Genomic DNA, 12,938 nt, shown 5'->3' with positions numbered 1-12,938 from the left:
ACCTTGCGGTTACGTCACTAGTCAAAGCAGGGAACACTCCTTTCCTATACAGAGCAAACACATAAGGTTGGTAGGTGCATATGTCGTGCAATTTGCAGTCAATTTCCTGTTGCCCTGCTTACTCGTAATTTATGCTTAACTTCTGGATACTAGTGTAGAACAGGGATTGATGAGAAAGCCTCTCTATTTGAAGATGGCTCTGCATGAAGATGTGCAGATTGTCCTCGTCCTTTTGTGTTTTTATGTTTGTCCATGTCTTTTCTTTCTACTGCTGCTCCTTCCTACACCGATCTATCATTGTGTTCGTTCTATTTTGTGTTCCTCTTCATGTTCTGTCTTGACTTTATATTAACTGATTAACTGATTTATTGTACAATTGAACTTCTGAACAATGATATTACAAATAACTGTTACTTCTTGAATTTTTGCAATACTATGAAAGAACTTAATGATCTGGAAATGTAACTGATGATGGAGGTGTTCAAACTTCCAGAAAAGGTGGAAATCCAATTTGAAGAACAAGACATTGGCTCTGGAAGTGAAAAATCAATAATGGAGTTCATTTTCATAAAATATGAAAAAGCACTGGGAGTATATGAAGGGTGTGATTATGACATTTATTGATTTACGGCCAATGATAGTGTCCCTGGCATAAAAGTATGAAGAAGAAACAATAAATATGGTAGAAACAAAGTACTGTATTTTACGTGCTGCAACTGTTTGTCAAATGTGGAACAGAAATTGGAGACATGGAAGAGTTTATCATTGAGATGGATATTATATCATAATGTTAGACAGCATATGGAGATGTACGAATGAATACAATCCTATTTGCTGATGATCATGTTGTCTTCTTTTCAGAAAGGATGGGAAAGAATTCCAATAAAAGCTTGATGCTGTAAATGAAAGATTGAATATTAGAGTATATAAGTGATGACAAGAGGTGAGCAAAAGAAAGAAAAGGAATAACAAAAATGAGAGCTGTAAATTGAATTTATTAATCAATCCAACTAACGTTTTACCCGATCAATGTGCTTTAGCATTGTTCTGTGTGGCACAATACCTGTGTATTGTATTATTATTTGCCATTTAGTGTGCTAGTGTCAGCTATTGAATGACTGACAGGTCATTAATGTATTCTGATGTTCATTCTCCTTTCCCTCCTCCTTCTCTTCTACTTTCCTTAACATCTGCCTTAACCTAATTCCTGGATAACACTCTACCCTGGCTCCTTTTCCTTCACACATTTTCCCCATGTGTCTAACAATGTAATCCCTCATGACCAGAGCCTTAAGCCTACCACCTCATTTGATCCCTTTTCCTCCTGGTCTCCTCTATCTTTCCTGATGGCTGCAGAAGCCAATTCCTCCTCACTTTTCTACCTCCCATGACGTCCGGCCCCGCAGTGAAGGGGGCAACGCGTCCGCCGTCACCCAGCGGCCCGGGCTCAATTCCCAGCCGGGTCAGGGTTTTTTAATTGTAATGATTAATATCCCCGGCCTGGGGACTGGGTGTTTGTGACGTCCTTAATCTTCCTTTCATCACACACAGCATTCCACACTACCGCCATTCCAATTACACACAGGTTCATATGATATGGTGCCAGTAGGAGCAAAAGATCCACACGGGTCAACGCCCCGAACAAATAGCTTTTTTTTTTTAAACTCCCACGACCCTGTCCTGCCTTTCTTTTCCTATCCTATACTCTACATTTCCCCTTCCTTCCTTTTCCTTTCCTCCTACTTCCTCACTCCTCTGCAACAGTTGCCTCTGTTGTTCTACTTGCAGTGACTAATACCAATTTCTCACCGACAACTGTCCTAATTTCTGCTCCTGAATAGAGCCTTACGAGGGAACAGTACGAAGTCGGACGGCGAATTTCGATTTGATTTTTACATATTCGTGAAGGTCTTTTTAAGCTGAAACAGGTAGTGGATAATTTTTCGCTGATAATTTTTAAGGGGGAATTTGGGAGCTCAAAGTTGCCAGTGCATGCCCTGAATTGTACAGTACATGCCGGCACGTCAGCGCTCACAGCCAGCGGCTGTCTTGCCTCGCCTTCCCTCTCCACTTGTTTGGTTCTCCACTATCCTCCACCACATATGGCTGCCTACAGTTGTGTACACAGGATGGCAGGTGAAGACTGATATTAGTTGGAATATTTTATTTACAAAGATGAATTCATTATGGAATAAATAATAAATAAAAATGGTTTACAAATCACTACTTAACATACAAACAATACATAATCAAATATAATCTGCATCATCATGACATTCAAAGTATTCAAGAAATGACTTTATTCTAACACAGTCTGGCATTGGTTCATTGTTCATGGCATGACAGTGAAATCTAACACAATATGTGAATAACAAAGTGTGCATCTTATAAACGAAAAATTGGTACAATCATTTCCAGCATACATTTTATCAGTCATATCATGAAAATTAGTTTGTGAGACAGTATGAAACTGTGGTATATTGCCAACTAATGGAATAACCACCCGCTTCCCAAGCATATTTCGTGTAATTGGTTATGCGGTAGTATTTGACTAGTTATAATGAAAAGCTGTTCTCGGGTTTTAGTTTTGATTGGCTGTGTAAATTCCTTAACAGACAAATGTTTTCCAATCGACAGACTAAACATTTTAGTTGTCAAAGGAGTCTAAGATCACATGGCTGGCAAAAATATGTAGTTCCTTTCGGTATGTAATCAATTTGTACATGTTTGTTCGTCAGAGATTCAAGTTGTACATTTTTGCCCTGGCCACCGAATAAATCTCGGAGAAGATTTCTTCCGTCTTCCTGTAATTGCGGATGGAAAACATTTTAGAACCAGTCACGTGCATGCCCTTTCCCCATTTCCCTGGAAGATGAGCAATCAACGATGACATATTTAAAGGCATTCGTGTAGGCTTTGATACGATTTTGTACCCTAGGCCCAAACTTTCCATTAATTTCTTGGAAAACGATCAAGAACAAATGTTGCTATTCTCCAGCTTTGGAAATGTGATACTGCACTGTGTAGGGGTGCATAAAACTATTTCGGCCAACAAGCGTAACAAGAACGTCTTTCACGCCATGAAAGTCATAACTTCTCTGTGTTGCCATTTCATACTCGAATTGGGAATGGTCCGAATTCCAGATATTGGCATCCGGGACCTCTTTCTCTTCTTGCAATTCATTAATGAATGTTAAACTTTTAAGCCACTTCATGTCGTACTTCCTTGTCTGTTTTAAATGTTTTTCTGACTATAGACATGATATAGGCTTTTGGGCTTATGCAGTGTCAAGAATATAAGGTGAAATTCTGTATGTTTCGCAGAGAACTTTGCTCTGCGTTATCAGAAGAAAAAATCTCGACTGTCCTAGAGAAAGGCTCCAAGTCTCCAACGCTCAATGTCCGATTTTGTGACATATAAATAACGCATCCTTGCCTTGGAGAACTCTTCTTTCACATAAGCTCAAACCATTGCACATTTCTCCAGAGAAGCCTTTCTCGAGGACAGTCGAGATTTTATCTTCTGATGACGCAGACCAAAGTTCTCTGCGAAACATCAAGAATTTCACCTATTTTCTTGATACGGCATAATCCCAATAGCCTACTTCATGTCTATAAGTACAGGCCGTGAAAGTATCAATGGCAACGGTTTTCTGACTAGTTTGGTTACTTTTTGGAACCAAATTTTCAAACGTCTTTTAAGGTTTTTCAAGTAGGAGTTGTTATGGAAACAGTGTTTGGGGGAATACAAGTCTCCACCCTCACCAATCCAACGCTCAATATTCGATTTTGTGACATATAAGTAACGCATCGTTGCCTTGGTGAACCTTTCTTTGACATAATCTCGAACCATTGCACATTTCCTAATTTCTCCATTGTGTTTAACGTGTTTGACGATTCCATAAATTTTTCCCCGAGTCTTCTTATACTTCTGTATAGCGTACACAGGTCCTCGTTCCTTTATTTTTTTATAAATGTCCAACAACGATTCGGAATCATAATCTTCCACTGACTTACAGTGTCCTCCTCGGCCATCACAAGACAGGTTATCTTCGTTAAATCTCCATGTTTGCGTTTTTTCAGTGATGGTGTCCCTCCTCAACACCATCTTCATCTTCTGAATCAACTAAAACGGCCTCTTCCTCCTGAATAAATTTGCAATTTTCCTCCAAATTGCATCAAATATTGCCTTTATTTGTATATACGTGATTTGCTCTTTATCAGAAAGCTCTGTAGCTTCCTAAATATCAACACCACAGGCATTAATAAGAGCTGCAATAATGTTGCAAGCGGCCATAACAAAGTAAAGAATCCAATGTGATCACCTGTGTGTGGAATAGCCATCAGTAGTGGAGAACTTGACCGTATAGGATAGGACTCGCCGTCCTATATACACAACTGTAGGCAGCCGTATGTGGTGGGGGAGAGTGGTGAACCGAAGGAGTGGAGAGGGAAGGCGAGGCAAAACAACCGCTGGCTGTGAGCGCTGACGTGTGCCGGCATGTACTGTACAATTCAGAGCATGCACCGCCAACTTTGAGCTCCCAAATGCACCCTTAAGAAGGACCAGTGAAAAATTAGACTTCCACTACCTGTTTCAGCTTAAAAAGACCTTCACAAATATGTAGAAATCAAATCGAAATTCGCCGTCTGACTTTGTACCGTTCCCTCATTAGTCTGCAATTTCCTTCCCCTTAAAACATTGGATCACCTGTCTCTTACAACTCCCCCCCCTTGATTGATTTCCATCCCTCTTGTACACCTACCACATCCCATACATTGTTTGAGGGATACCTACCTTCCTTCCTGTCCTCCGAGAGAATTCTGATTATCTTGTTCAAACTCTCCAACTCCTCCCTCATACTCCTTAATGCCTGACCACACACACACAGTTGATACACTAGCATTCCTTAAGCCATTCTATGATGAATAATCAGCACAGAGAAAATAACTTATTCTGGGCCAAAAAAGTCAAGGAAACAAATACTGTCGAGGAAAGTACACAAGGACCACACAATAATAAGGTAATTAATATACTATCTACACTACAATACTACTTAGGCTTATTATATTATTTTTTTTATCCTACAGCACCCTAACAGAATGAAAACTGCCATTAATTACTGATATCAAAAGGAATATACAAGAATTACACAATTCTAAACTGCAGTTAAGCCTATCTTAATTTCTCCATTGTTAGCCACAAATGTAAACACCAATAATAAAGGATAATTTATGTAATAATATATACGAACATGTGCAACCCAACAGGAAGATTGCAGCAAATTACTTTGGCTGCTCGACTCTGATAACAAGAACAAACAAAGGTAAAATATCAGAAAAGTAAATGTGATAAATCAGCGACAATAACTTAAACAATGCCTAGCCATGAGGGAATGAGTTAAAGTTCCAGGCTAAGAGTTTGACCATGGTTGTTTGATTTGGTCATCATGCCATGGTTACTTCAAGCATTTTAGGTTAGCTGCGACACCAATTTACTTCAATCCCCCCTCCTCTTGAAAAGCCTGACTTGGCATAAATGGCAGAAGCATAAAATGTCACAAACATAAATTTGAGGATTTCAATACATTGTGAACACAGGAAATCTGAGGGACTGACAAAACATGTTGTAAACGACAGGAAAACATTGAATACAGGAATGTAAAAGGAGGGTGATGCTGTATGTTGTTAGAGGGTAATAGCTACCCTATGGATCATACTCTGTACTCTAAGCTCAGAGTAGTGCAGAATATGCTGGATCTGAGGAATTGGGAAGTGTTTTCCCCTGAGCTTAAAGCTCGCCTCAATGAACTGTCAACAAATCACAGAGCCGAAGCTGTGAACACTCTAAAGAAAAAAGTGCAGTAGAGTTTAACGAAACTAAGTCAATGAATATTGAATTTTCACGACCGCATTGTAATCGAAACAGACTTTCAACGTATTAGGTCATGTTACGTACATGTAGTACGTGTTGAATAGATGTTAAGTATAGAACAAAAATGGCCAGCCGGACACCAGTCGGATCCGAACCCAACAGGAAGATTGCAGCAAATTACTTTGGCTGCTTGACTCTGATAACAAGAACAAACAAAGGTAAATAAATGCGATAAATCAGCGACAATAACTTAAACAACGCCTAGCCATGAGGGAATGAGTTAAGTTCCAGGCTAAGAGTTTGACCACCATAGCTCAATTGGTAGAGCAACCGACGCGAAATCGGGAGGTTGTGGGTTCGGATCCCACTGGTGTCTGGCTGGCCATTTTTGTTCTGTACTTAACATCTATTCAACACGTACTACATGTACATAACACGACCTAATACGTTGAAAGTCTGTTTCGATTACAATGCGGTCGTGAAAATTCAATATTCATTGACATGCCCCACAACGGCCGACTTAAACTCACTCTACAGTGTGCTAGCAGCAGTGCCAGACCTGTAGCTCAGATCCTTTCAAACAGAACAAAGATGGCCTAGGCCACCATAGCTCAATTGGTAGAGCAACCGACACGAAATCGGGAGGTTGTGGGTTCGGATCCCACTGGTGTCCGGCTGGCCATTTTTGTTCTGTACTTAACATCTATTCAACACGTACTACATGTACGTAACACGACCTAATACGTTGAAAGTCTGTTTCGAAACTAAGTCAGTTGATGGCAGGCAACCCTTCAAAGGCTCTTCCTGAAGCCCTTGGAAATCTGTTCTCCATGAAATATTCTTGCATCATCATCCTAACTGTAGATGGTATAGAGAAAGAACTGAGAAAATTGCCATATGAAACTCCAGTTAGTCCACCAGCAATGTTTGAGGGCTACACTGTCTTCCAAACCAAACCAAACCAAACCAAACCAAACCAAACCAAACCAAACCAAACCAAACCAAACCAAACCAAACCAAACCCCATGGCACTACAGCCCTTGAAGGGCCTTGACCTACCAAGCGACCACTGCTCAGCCCGAAGGCCTGCAGATTACGAGGTATCGTGTAGTCCTCTCGGCCGTTATTCTTGGCTTTCTAGACCGGGACACTCTCTTCCAGAAAATGATAAAAGACAAAATATCCCAGTCTGGATACCTTTCCACTGAACATTTGCAGTCTTCTGTGCTTCATAACAGAGGGTTATTTCAAATTTATGACTGCTCCACAAGCTGTGTGGTACCCTACATCAAATGTCAATGTTGAGTGTTCATCTCACATTATGATGTAATGAGCAACCATAGGAGATGGCTGAAACCAGAGAATGCAGAAATGGTTGCATTTTCCAAACAGGTAATTAATCTCTACTTTTATGTCTGATTGACTTGTTGAGTGTATTTTGAATTAAAAGAAGCTATTACAGTGTATTTCTATTTACAGCTTTTAGTTATCTCTTTCCAATCAGCTTGCAAGTAAAGATATTCCAAGCAATATGACTACAATTGAATTGTATAATACAATAACTGTTAACAAATAAGAAATGTATTTCTATATAAACGTTCATTACTTTCATCTGCAATAGGTATATGATTGGTTAAAATGCAATTACACTGCAAAGTTCCCTATAACACCGAAAAGTTGAAAAAAAAAAACACTTTCACAGATATCTCGTGAGGAGCCATAATTAAAATACGCTAATTACCGCCTGTGGACTGTTTGGCACAGTTTAAATATTGGCTTGAAGGGCTAACAGATTTTCCATTCTTTCAAGATTTCAGTAATAAATGGCAATTTACACTTGCACAAAATAATGAATATACGTAGAGTATTATATTCATAGCTAAAATGTGAATTTCACTTTTCCCCCCTCTAAGTCCTTAGAACAAAAGAAAATTAAAAAATGTGCACTGCATATAAGTGATTATATCTCCTTACCACACAGAGCAGGATATTCGTCAGAGCCTTTAGCCTGGGTAAGGATGGCTGCCATTGCTTCCTTCCAGCTCTCCACCTCACAAGACTGAATCACTTGGCTCCAATCTTCAGTCACAACAGCATTAATTAGAGATGACAAGTATCCTGTGTTTTGCTAAAGAAATATTCTCTTATTAGTCTTACTGTAGATCTATAACTTAACTGAGAAATGACAGTTAATAAGGACTAAAAATTGCTTCAATTTCAGTTTCAAAGATAAGGTAACAAAATCTTACAATTTAAAAATATCCAATAAACACAGCATTATCAGAAGTTTGTCATCTAATCTTGCCACTGAATGTCCTTATGATATTATTTTACAACCTTCTTCCTGTTCAAGAGGGGTCGACATTTCTGACAAGTTGTCTCCATTTCCTTCAGTCCCAAATGACATTTTCGGTTAACTGCTTCTCCCCGAGATCTTCCCCACACAATCCAACCATCGTCTTTTGGGTCCACCTCTCTCCCTTCTACCTTACACGTCCATCTCAGGATTTTCGTTTCAGCTACTTCCAGCCGCTTACAGTGTGACTCCATTGCAGACCAAATTTCTGCACCATATGGCATTGCAGATCTCACTGCACATTTATAGGCTTTCCCCTTTGTTCAGATAATCAGTCTCCTGTCACAGAGGACACCAGACAACCCTCCCAGTTAGACCATGCAACCCTAATTTAGTGGATAATTTCTAGATCTAGATTACCATTAGCAGACATAATGGATCCTACTTGAAACAGTTCCTTGTCTGGAGCTGGTTTCCATCCATCTGAACAGTTTCATTTCCAGTTTCCCCCAGGCATATGTATTCAATCTTATTCTGGCAGATTTTAAGACCTCTTCCCTATAGGGCTCTTCTCCAGCATTCCAGTTTATGTTCAAGCTGTTTTCTTATTTGTGCTGCATAGTACAGTATCATCTGCAAATAGCATAAACCAAGCAGCTGGTTCTCTTAGATATTCAGAAAGAACATTCATTATAAGATTTAAAATACAGTATAGTGACACAGTGCAGATCCTTGATGAAGACCAACTTGAACTGGTATGGCCTCTGCCAATCCTATCTGCTTCTAACTTACATCCTTGCTTCCTTTTACATGTCCGAAACATGGCACAAATACTTCCGTGGTATATTTCCATCTCACGCATCTCCATACCTCCTGATGGAGCACACTATCATAAGCTTTTTCAATGTATAAGAACACCATAAGTAGTTCTTTTTGCTGTGCTTTCCCATGACCTGCCTAAGAGCAAAAATAGCATCCATAGTTCCTTACCCTATCATAAGTCCCAACTCTTCTTCCCCTAAATTCTATTTAAAATACAAGGAGGGGATGTTCCACCTAATCAATACAATATTCTTTTTTTAAATACAATTATATTTTAAATTGAGTCATAGGACTACTTTTGGCCATACAAATGGGACATATTCAGCTGAATACCTATATAGTCTAAAAGAATAACTGTATTTACTCATGTATTAGACCCCCGTTGGCTTTTCGAGACGAAAATAAAAATTGAAAAATCTCGCAAACAAGGACCCCCCCGCCCGTAACGTAATTTGCCAGAGAAGAACAACGATTCCGCTTTGAAGTGGGTACAAGCCTTATGCAATTCGGATGACATCACACAAATTTCAGAATAGTTTCGTCCGTACGAACCATGCGTCAAAGTCACGCGATACACCTGTGTTTCGTAGTCAAGAAATGTCCGCCTCCATAGCGTAGGCCTACTGCAGCTCTGGTGACGTCGCACAAATAGGTGAAATGAAATGGCGTTTGGCTTTTAGCGCCGGGAATGTCCGAGGACAAGTTCGGCTTGCCAGATGCAGGTCTTTTGCTTTGATGCACGTAGACGACCTGCGCGTCGGGATCAGGATGAAATGATGATGAAGGCGACTCGGCCGGGAATCGAACCCGGGACCCTTGTGACCAAAGGCCAGCACGCTAACCATTTAGCCAAGGAGCCAGGCCGCATAAATAGGTGAATAGGTCCGACCCGCACACTGCAAGCATGCATCAGTCATGTACAACCTGTGACAATGAAGTTTGGTGAATAGTCCTGTACTATCAACACAGATGAACAATGCACGACAGTGACCTTACTGTCCTTTGAAATAGTCCTCTCCATAACTATGCACTGCTGAGATCGGCAATACATATCCTGGAAACTTTGCAAGAAGGCTTCCTTTGGGATGGTGTTCAAAAGCCTCGTCACGCTTCGTTGGATGTCAGGAATATCGCCAAATCTCTTACCTTTCAAAGCGAGTTTGAGTCGTGGGAATAGGAAGAAGTCCGGACGATTGAGATCTGGCGAGTATGGGGGATGTTCAAGTTGCACCACCCCCTTTTCTTTCATGAACTGTTTGATGATATAGGCTGTGTGTGGGCGAGCATTGTCGTGGACAAGGAACCATGAACCTTGTTGTGCGTACTGGGGTCGTACCCTGCGTAGACATTTCATGAAATGGGTCTAAATTTCAATGTACCGGGCAGCATTTAATGTCGTTCCCTCAGGTAGAAAATCCTTGTGGGTAACTCTTTGACTATCGAAAAAGGTGATGAGCATCTTTCTGACGTGTGACTTTTCGGCTCTGAACTTTTTCCGACGAGGGGAACCCGGAGAACGCCATTCCATGCTTTGCTGTTTCGTTTCAGGGTCGTACCTGAGACCCCAGTTTTCATCCACAATGACAATACAGTTCAAGGAATTTGGTGTTGCATCCACCGTATCAACATCCTGTGAAGCCTCTAAACGTGCCTGCTTCTGATCGTCAGTCAAGTGATGCGGCACAAGACAAGAATATGTTCTCCTCTTCCCTAACTTCTGGGTAACGATTTGTTTCACGGATTCACGGTTAATCTGCAGTTCATCCACTATCATGCGCACAGTTAACTGCCGATCGTTCATAATTAATCTCCTCACCTTCTCAATATTTTCGTCAGTGACAGCGGTCGCCAGTCTTCCGCTACAGGGGTTGTCAGCAACACTTTCGCGGCCCTCTCGAAAATGGGCAAACCACTCGTACACACACCTCAAGGACAGTGCTTGACCTTCATAAACACGTACCAGCATTGCGTGCATTTCTTTCGGTGTCTTGCCAAGCTTAAAACAAAATTGTACATTGATCTTTTGGTCGTTCATGTTCCTGTTCGCAGTTCAGAACCAACGCACTAAACACGCACTGTGTCAAACAGGTCTTACGTAGCACACACACGATGCTCAACTGAATAACGTTGGGAGTAGGTGGTCAAAACCTGCTGCTACGCAGGTGAAGCGTTACGTGTCACCAGTGTTGCCAGATCGACCGTTCTGACTTCATTCATCTAACTTTATTGTCACAGGTTGTATATATGTCTGTGTTTTGTAGTTAAGAATGTCTGCCAGCGTAATGGTTAACATAATTAGCTGCTGTTCTCGGGAGTCTCAGTTCAATTCCCGGTACCGTATTGCCTGATTTAATGGCAGGAAGGCTGATTTGCGGTAAATACGATACATGCAACTCCCTTCCACTGGGGGCCTGTCTAGAAAAAGAGCTGCAACACCTCGGGATGAGGAAACAAGTCTACTTTGGTTAAGAAATATTCACGGATGTTGCTAGGCCTATTAATATAAGCAGGCGAGGTGATCGTTTAATATCTCGTGACTCAGGCCAATATAAGGTTTTTGGGAGAGAAGTAGGGATAAAACATGAAAAAAACAATCCAATCACTATTGTTTTACTTGCCAAAATACCTAACAAATAATAATAATAATGCTGATTTTTTTATGTTCCCATGATTTTCGGAGAAGCCAAACAAAACATAATACTAGGATATGCGCTAATAAAAAATGAGAGACAACGAACATACAAAATTAAACATTATAATAATAAAACATATTACCGCCACACCTATAGAAATCAATAAATGCGGCAAACTTTCCTGTTATTTCTTTTTATTCTTTCCGTCGTGGAACTTTTGGCACTATCCTGGCGATAGCATACCTAACCTAAACAATGCGGTCTCTCTCATCTTATTTACAGATGTTTAGGTAAATCCTGATCTGATAAATGTAGAAAACAAATAAGGGTGTGGGTTTCAACAGCCGCAGTTATCAAAAGAAATGTTTACATTCAGAAATACAACTCATAACATATCTTAGTTATCAGCTGGTGGATTGCCACGCCTTCAATAACATGACTTTATTCAGAAGGAGTGGCTTCTGCTACACATACACCAGCTGGGAATATCAGAGACCGCCAGAAACCATCTGGGAATAGCTTCACACAGTCTGGACTCTATAGTCGGGAACAAAACTATTTTTAAAAGGTTCAAAAAGACGAGACCTCGAATGCTCTCGGTCTCAATTGCAATGCATGGCTAACGAGATGGCAGTGAAGATCACGTCACTTGGAATGACAACACACCGGTAGCGGGGAAGTTGGCAGCAAAAGACAATTAAAATGAAAGCAGTGATCAGGTTTACTGTGTGGTAGGCCTACTGCTCAACTCGCAGGGACAAATGACTGGCCATCAAGTTACTTTGTATCAATACTGCATAATATGGTAATATGATACTTTTATCCCTTTTCTCTACTGGGTCGAGTATGAAGTGAGATGAATCTTTGTAGCAAGTTTTTACGACCATATGCCCTTCCTGATGTCGACCTCATCCGAGGAATTAATGAGATGAAACGAATGACGTGATATGAGTAACTAAAACAGATTATATTTACTTTATATGTAAGCCTAAAAGTCATGTTCACCATTTATTGACTTTTTACACTTAGAAATACTACCTTCTAACGAAAATAGCCAGTATAACTCAAATACATTCATAAGGTTGTTGAAGAACAGTGTACAATGATTACATGTACAATTTATAGCTCTTTATAGCCTAGAAGTCAGGTGTTCACTGCACAAAATTTGAGGTTATAGCATATTGGACCCCCCTTTACGTTTTTGGCTGTGATGATGATGATGATGATGATGATGATGATGATGATGATGATGATGACGATGATGATGATGATTGTTGTTTTAAGGGGCCTAACATCTAGGTCATCAGCCCCT

At 40.4% G+C, this 12,938-nt stretch overlaps 1 protein-coding gene across 3 annotated transcripts in view; it reads right to left on the bottom strand.

Annotated features, from left to right (window-relative positions):
- The window catches only part of Sec31 (secretory 31), a 386,738-nt gene that overhangs the window by 175,144 nt on the left and 198,656 nt on the right, over window positions 1-12,938 (bottom strand). For all 3 annotated transcript variants that reach the window (XM_067138230.2, XM_067138232.2, XM_067138231.2), the window contains one exon: window positions 7,850-8,003. In XM_067138230.2, coding sequence (XP_066994331.2) covers window positions 7,850-8,003 — 154 coding nt within the window. The remainder of the gene's footprint in view (window positions 1-7,849; window positions 8,004-12,938) is intronic.

Source organism: Anabrus simplex, chromosome 1, assembly GCF_040414725.1.
Source record: "Anabrus simplex isolate iqAnaSimp1 chromosome 1, ASM4041472v1, whole genome shotgun sequence".
In the NCBI taxonomy this organism is placed as follows: Eukaryota; Metazoa; Arthropoda; class Insecta; order Orthoptera; family Tettigoniidae; genus Anabrus; species Anabrus simplex.
This window is presented reverse-complemented; position numbering and strand designations above follow the sequence as displayed.